This window comes from Cephus cinctus, unplaced genomic scaffold, assembly GCF_000341935.2.
Source record: "Cephus cinctus unplaced genomic scaffold, Ccin1 Ccin1_scaffold3086, whole genome shotgun sequence".
Classification (NCBI taxonomy): domain Eukaryota; kingdom Metazoa; phylum Arthropoda; class Insecta; order Hymenoptera; family Cephidae; genus Cephus; species Cephus cinctus.
This window is the reverse complement of record NW_014334458.1, coordinates 65,559-73,706: the sequence shown is the minus strand read 5'-3', so window position 1 is coordinate 73,706 and position 8,148 is coordinate 65,559. Positions and strand designations below refer to the sequence as shown.

At 48.1% G+C, this 8,148-nt stretch overlaps 1 protein-coding gene across 4 annotated transcripts in view; it reads left to right on the top strand.

Moving 5' to 3' along the window:
- LOC107274437 overlaps nt 1-8,148 on the top strand; it is a 42,226-nt gene that overhangs the window by 29,522 nt on the left and 4,556 nt on the right. For all 4 annotated transcript variants that reach the window (XM_025091694.1, XM_025091695.1, XM_025091693.1 and 1 more), the window contains 3 exons: nt 1,670-1,917; nt 7,514-7,654; nt 7,741-7,878. In XM_025091694.1, coding sequence (XP_024947462.1) covers nt 1,729-1,917; nt 7,514-7,654; nt 7,741-7,878 — 468 coding nt within the window. In that variant the 5' untranslated portion in view covers nt 1,670-1,728. The remainder of the gene's footprint in view (nt 1-1,669; nt 1,918-7,513; nt 7,655-7,740; nt 7,879-8,148) is intronic.

Sequence of the window (8,148 nt, the reverse complement as noted above, 5' to 3'; positions counted from 1 at the left end):
GGGGGGGGGGGGGGGGGGGGGGGGGGGGGGGGGGGGGGGGGGGGGGTATAGGCCCACGTAGAAAAATGTCAACCCTGTCGCATGGGTCCGGTAACAATTGTTATCTTGGACCCTTCACCCTTCCCCATCGTATATCGTAACAGTTCACCTTTGTACCAGGTCAAAGGTCACCGTGCATTTTCTTCATTCCGAACTCATCCTCGCGTCCGAACTGTCCGAATGGAGCTTTTCTCATCGTTGACCTTTCATTGGTGTACGACGATGTGCGTAGGTCGTTTGAGGGTGAGGAGAGGGGTCGAGGGTGGTTGTAGGGGAAGATCGGATCAGTTCGCAGGGCCGTCGCGTAATTACGAGAAGTCAGTCATCCTTTGAAAATAATTAGACGCCTTTAGCTACCCTTGGAAGTTATTATTATACGTTCCTTCTTACGCTCCCTTGCTCACGTGGACTCTGGAAATTATCAATGGCTCATAACCGTCTTGGGTGTCGAAGGTCATCCTGGCATTAACACGTGTCTTAATACAATTAATTTAATTGAAAATCGTTACCAGTATCTTATCCGTGCTGCTGTAGCTTCCATTGGGCTAGGCCAGGGGTGGCCCTGGTTGGCTAAGTTGAGACCGGTCTCGTGTCCGATCGATGACAATCGATCGACCTGACTTTTGAGGTCGACCGTGCAACTCTCGGTAACGAGCAGATCGGCTGACCAGATGTCCCAGGACGCCCTTATACCTTCATAACAATACGGCCAGGCGGACGACATTCCCTTCTGCGACGTTGGTACCTCGATAAACGTATGGATCATTGGGGTATCATCAGCTTCCCCTTAAACGGATGTCACACGCGCGGCACGTTTTCGATTACGGTTTCGATGCGAAGTATAGTCTATCCTTCGCAGTAAATTGATCTCTGCCTACGGCGATGAGGTATGTCTAGGAGTCGCTCGTTAACATGCGTAAGGTGTACGAGGCGTCTGGCTGCCGCTTGCCGTCTCCGTCGAGAGACCTACTGATTCTACCTCGAGTCCCGAGAGCTCAGACGTTTATGATTTTTTTAGCGCCTCGTAGAAGACTTATGCGTCTTTGTTTCTCATTGTTGTTTTCACGCTGAAACTCACTCGTCGGATCTCTCGTTGTGACGATCGAAGACCGTTGGGATGATTTTGACCTTATTTCGACAGTTTACGAGATACGTGCGCACGGGAGACTCGGGATGCCAGGCGTTGACTTAAAAGTCGCCTAGTGCGGCCTTAAGGAGTTTGCACGGTTTTCGTCGCTGGACCGCAGCCAAGACCTGTCATCAAGGGTCGTAAGAGAAGAAATAACGCGCGAAACGGGAACGAAATTCATGGTGACGATAATTTGCCAGAAACCTGCACCAAATTACATGATGATCATAAGACGGACGCCATTCAGATTCGTGGTTGTCGTGTAATCGTGTACAATAAATCGATTAAGCGCTTCTGGGCCCTTTGCTCCACTGTACGGAAGTCTTCGTGAATTTCGGCCACTCGATGGCTCATCCAATTTCATAATTTATTCAGACTTTTTATCGCTATGGTATTTCGATACAAATTTATAACTTTTTTTTGCGGTTTACAAAAAATGTCTGAATCATTCGAAGTAATAAAGAAAAATACTCACGTTGTATGTTTTATTTATATTTTCAGGGCTAGGCAGCCTTCTAATAACTTTGCTGGTTGTCTCGGTGCACGGAGCCCCGACGACGATGACTCTTGAGGATAGACAAGGACGACTGAATTCACCACCCAAATGGGTAAATCCTTGCGGCCTGGCAGCCGATGATTTGGACGCTGATGTTGATATGGTGCAACTTCGGGACGAGCAGCTGATCACCCAGGTGGTCGTTCAGGCCAAGATGGCGCTTATGCAGGCGCAGCTCTTTCGCGACGATTACGTGAGTACTTGCGAATTGCATTAAACTCATTGAAATCCTAAGTAATTTTATTAGGTTATGTGGAAAATTTTATTAAGTCATTCGAACGACACTTAGGTATATCCGTTAGAAAAAGTAATGTAGAAACGCATATGCACTCGTTCAGCCAATCTCGTTGCATTAAGGATCAATTCGTAGGACCAATGATGATAGACATGTTTTGTAAGGCTATCGAGATGGTAAATAGGAAGCCGAAGTCAATGACGACACCACGGGGAAAACCGTAGCGCCAACGCTCTCTGTTTTTCCCGTGAATAAACGAGGAGAGCGTGCGAAAAAATTTAAGAGACGCGAACACAGACTCAAGCAGAGTCAACGAAAGTTCAAACGGTTGGTTAATCGGTTGTGCAAAAATTTCTTGAAATTTTCGCGAAGAGAATGGCGAATCGATTAATCGCAAGATACGCACGGACTATAGGAGGAGTAGTAAGCTCATCAATGGGACTATAATTACTGGCGTGGGTGGTAAAGCCGGGAGGGGGTTAGAGAGAGGGAAGATGGGGGGGGGAATGAGAGAGGGGAAGAGAGTCGTTCGAGCGGAAGGCAGTTATGGCTGTACTTCCGGTGAGACGGACATTGATCGTGCGACGAGTCACACCATCCTTCGAAAGAGATCTCGAAAGTTTCGCGTATAAATCGTTCAAGTTATTTTTATATTGTATCACGTCGATCGGACATAATTCAAATTAAGAAATATTGAGATAAGGATTTTACAGTGATTAATTTGAACCCAGACGCGGATTCGTGGTTGAGGAAAAATATACTTGATACGTCGATAGAGAGGACGTTCGTGCCATGAAAATCATTCTCGGTTCGATCAATGATGATCCAGGTCTCTCGGATCGCTACACGAATCATCCATTCAGCTGATCTCTAATCAAATTTCAAGGAATAACGAGAGGAGGAACGTGATTCGTTCAGAAGCAAGACCCGGTATCTATATCCTTGTGTAAGTGTCCGCCGGAAGTAGGAGAACGTTCCTTAGGAGTCCCCACCATCGATCAGGGTAGTAAGGCCGGGTACTCGGACACACGTTCATTAATCAGCTGCAAGGCTCGTGACATACCTACGGCTGATAAAGCGTCGAAACGCATCGAGAATCGGTAATACGAAACCGTTTTGATCTACCGCTACTGGGATAAGACCAAGACGAGCGATCTCGATTCCATTATAATCTTGAGTCTCATTCGAGGAAGCTAAAGTGTCCTCTGGACGGATCTATCGGGAGCCAAGCGACCGGCACTTTGAACCTGGTGAAAGATTCTCGAAGTTAAAGACCGGATCCAAGTGAACTTGACCCAACGTCCAGTTCCGGATGTCCTTAGTTCGCTGTCCGGTCGCATCCGGACTAGCCATAAATAATTGGAGAACATTTCATCACACAATTAAGGCACTACGTGGTCCCGTCCGTTAATCGTACGAATCGAACCTCCAAGAGCCCAACGATCGCTCCGAGCAACCTCAGAGGCTACTCTCTTTGTACTGTCAGTTCGAACAGGCCGATTCTCAAGGTATCCATTTGGATGGAAGCGCATGATTCATCGGTGCTCCGGTATGTCATTCAAGGACCTAGCCGAAACGATCCCCGAGAGACAAAAGGGAGAAATCCCGAGGTATCATCCATATAGGAAACCGCACTGAGATCCTGCGGTTCGACCGCAGACCCGAAACTTTACTCCGTATTTTCAGGCTGATCGGCACACGAGGCGGCGCTCGGCGACTGAGCCAGTTTTATAATTTATGTGCCAACCGAACGTCACGACGCTCACGCTCTGCGCGCGCTTTTTCTTACTCCATCGTCTCTTCTCTCTCCGGGTCATTAGATTCAAAACACGCGTTAGCCAAGTCGCCGGCACATCGGCACACGTGACGTGTACGCCTCCAGGGGACACCTGTGCGTTTCGGGAGCACGCAGTAACAGTGCGCGGCGACGCAATTAAATATACGCGGAGCGCACCGATCCCGCTCCTCCTATTGCAACAAACTGCAAAGTGGAATCCAGTTCCACGTTGTAGGAACCGAGTAAAGTGATCGGGATCGCGATCCTCGGATCGATCCGAAGGGCTCTCTCACAATCGGCAGTGGGGTCCAACGGGTTGCAGAGCTCTCCGACACTCGTTACATCATCGCCCATGCGATACTCGATACCGATGTTTTCTAAGTCAGCGCATAACACCCGATATCCTCTTGGATCGCCGCTCCGGAGCCCTATGAGAACCCACCGTGAAGCAGAGGGAGCCTCTCCAAGTGGATTGAAGTTTCGTTTGGGACTCGTAGAAGTCGCTGGAGGACACGTACGGGTGGGTGCATACTGGGACAAGGATAAGAGTCATTGGGGCTCAAGTAGCCCGTGCAGGTGCGGACTGTGATATATCCGAGCTACGGCGACATACTGTCTGGATGGTCCATTGTTACGTCATCCTCGAGGTCATCTTATCTTTATCTGTGGGAAGCAGCGGGATGTTATATTAATTCAATCCTTATCTACTCTCCTCTACTGATAACACTCTCTTATCCTTCTTCAGCCGATCTATCTCGCGTCTCCTTACACTCATTTCACTTATGCGCTTCCGGCTTCCCTTTTGTCCGCGCGATGATGGACGCCAAGTCGTACCGTTGTCAGACCTCTGCTGTGAAGTTCGTTGTGAGACGAATATATATATATGTATATATAAGTACGTGGCGACGTCGTCGACTCTAGGCGTGACGAGGCAACTTCAGCACGCGCGTTCACTCGTGATTGTAAACAAAGTGTCGTGGGCTAGGATGATGGAGACGCATAGGCGTCGTTCCCTTCTTCAGGGGTACGACGTATAGCTACGTGCAAGAATCGTAAAATATCGGAAGTGGAGGATTCCAATAAATCAGAATCGGAAGCTGCCCCTCCTTCGTAGCCACCTACCACACCGGCACTCCGCCTGCATACTAAAGTGCAGACCGGATACAACGCGCCAGCACATATATATATGACCACTTCAATGTTATTCCTGCTCACTTCGACTTCTTAGATATTATACAATTCGTTAAGTGCTCGCTCGCTCTCCGGAATACCTTTGTCGCCTTGGAACTATATCGTCGAGTGATATACCACGGTAGACTCTCTTGAGCTTGCTCATCGAGCTGATCTGGATAGGACTGATTGGAGGGTTTTTTATATATTGTTTTTTTTTTTCAAATACGAAATCCGTGAAGGAAGTCTACTTTTGTTAATTGTATTATGGGCACGGCTGAGGTGGGTTGTACTTCGATGAGAGAACCTTCGATCGCTGCCCGGGCCCGTTGTACCGAATTTTTATAACTTCTAATAAGCGGTGGCCGAGCTTCGGGAAAAGAAAGAAAGAGAGAAAGACTAATTGATTTTGACGGGTCCCCACCGACTGTGCGTCGGGGACTCCAGCCTACTTCCTGCCGGTTTTCAGTCCAGTTTTACGATTATTTGAGTTTCGGTGTGGCCGAGGAGTTTTTTACGAGGCACAGAAAGAAGAGAAAAGGAGAAGTGGAGGGAGAGCGAGAGAGAGAGAGAGAGAGAAATACAGAGCTACGATTTGCTCACCGCCAGTGGTTGTTAGCGACAATTTTTCTTAATTCTCGTCTCGTCGCTTGTGTCTCACGCGAAATTATTACGGATCGTCAGGTTCGGAATTTTATTTTTTTGAAAAAAAAAGTTCGAAATTATGTGTACACCTGAAATCTTTAACTTCTTCGATATTCCTCATTGTCTCCAGTTTATATCTACCTGTGTCGATAAAAGCGACTTTACATGCCGCTACCAGATGAGAGCCTTCAGCAGCGTCGAACCAGCCATAAAACGTAGGAGGCCATAGGAGTAAGGACTCCTTTCGGTACACCAAAGTACGGACGGCTAATGTATTTATTAGGGGCCCGCTGACACCGGATTATCGTAAAATTGCCTTTAATTGCCTAAGCGGCTCGTTTTTTGTTTCCATTTCCACGAGGAGAATCGAATATTTCTCTGACGTAAGAAACAACCGTGTATAAAAGTGGGACCTCTCGCTTATGGAAGAACCGCTCCTTACAAAATGGACACATTGACACCAGATCGTACCTTTTTAAATTCAGCTCGACCTAAATCAAACGGATACTTTGTAAAATCACAAATAAATGCTAATTGTCGTCCAAGTTAACCAGTATCTAACGGGTGTCTTTAAACGAACCGTAGACCCTTTTAGCATATCTATCCACCATATAGATCTCAGGCACAGTACCCAAGTAACCTTTATTCACTCTTATCTCTTAAATACTGCTTGGCAGTCCGGGCCTCTGACTGAGATCGATGGCGAGGTAGTCCTTTCGAAGGCATCACACCACCGCGATCATAACGTCCTGCAAAAGTAGTAGCATTGGGTGTTGATTGTTATCATTCCGTTCTCCAGATAAGAGAGGCTGACAATGAATGGAGTCTGCTCTGGGCCCAGCTGGCGATCATACGATGCCACCGAAGCACGTATCGATATGACCCAGCTGCAGGTACCAACTGTAATCGGACGCGACGTACGATAAAAAAAATAATATTAATACAGTACCAAAAAGTCATATACATATACACGTAAGACAATGTTACCATAACAGTAAAAAAAAAAGTACTCTCCCACGCTCGATATTTAAACCCACAAGTATCGGTACTCCGCGTACTAGCAGGGCACGTGCTGCACTAACCACATTGCGGGCGCAATTCCCAGTAGCCGGCAATTGTAGCATCGGCGTCGGCTCCGATGTGAAACGAAATTTGACTTGGCGCGAACGCACCGGACTCGATTTAGCAAGAGTCCCGCGCCACTGGGGCTGCGTTTAGTCACCGATTACCGCGAGCAGCCAGTTATGCGATTTGTCTCGACAATGCTGGATCCTCTTCCCGGTATAATCGAGCGTCGGAGTGAGTAACCAGGGCGCCGCGATGAGCAGCTCGACACGCTCCTTCGGGTCGCGTTTCTTGCTCGGGACGACGCAGGCGAACGGCGGCGGACCCGGTCGCTCGTCTACCGGCAGCGCCGGGCCATCCGCTCCCCCAGGCTGCTACCTACGCTCTTTTCGAGTCTGACTTTTTGGGAATACCGGCTAGCAGGCGCGCCGCGAGTGCTTTACCAGGAATCTACTTGGAAGCCGTGTAGACCAGGCGCCGCGACCGGCCAGACACGTTAATTGTCCCATTGTGGCATCGCTTACACCGAACGAGTCATTATGAATCATTCGATGCTTCCACTCGGAGCTTTTACGTAACGTCACCTCCACGTGCTGCGATACGCGTACGCATGAGATATTGAGAACGTAAGGTGAGCTCCCGTGCTTTTTGGCACGAGACAGGTCGAGTCGGGCCGCGTGGTGGGGACGATGCGAATGAGATTTTTTTTTTTTTTTGGTCTTACGTCGCCGGTAACAATGTTAGATCGAGTTTTAGTGTTAGGACTTGGTGGCCTTGAATCTCTTTTAGTTTTTTGGATTTTTTTGTACCTTTATCCGCACCCGGGGAGGGGGGCCGCTTTTCTTGCCCTGCTGCGAGCTGGTCTTTGATCGCGAACTTTTTGTTTCACTGTTTCAGATCAAGCAGACATTCAACACTGACTTTGCCGATCTCCACTCGGCATGGAAGAACAACCACTATGACTGGTTGCCAGGAGAGACGGATATTCCCAAGCAGCTCGGACAACAGCTGGATAAAAACTTTCTTGATAAACTGCAGGTGAGTGGAGGAGACGCGAGATCCTTTTTTTGACATATTTTTATGTTTTTAGTAAAAAAATTCTATTTACCATCCTGTCGTTTCAGCTTGACACGGCCCTGCTAAATGCGTACGAGTACATGCAGAAATACGCTGTGGGCCTCGAGCAGATAGTCTGGGACCAGGAGGATCATCATCTGGAGTTCCTGAAGCAGTTCACCGATACGGAGTTCAAACTTCGCACGGTAAGTCCCTCCATATACTTTTACATATCGAGGAATATCCTCGAATGACGAACTATCCTCGGACCTTTGTTCTTTGTGATTTCACGATACCTGCTCGCGCGTCAGAGCTGCAATAAATGTAGCGACTTTCACAATACTCAGCAGAGCCGAGCAATTAGCTTAAATTATGAGTTGTGCACGGGCGGGATAAAAAGCGTTTGTCAGTTTTACGACTGTTTTACGTAAACCGTCGTAAGTCCTAGTGCGATAGAAAAATTGGGGGAGGGGGGG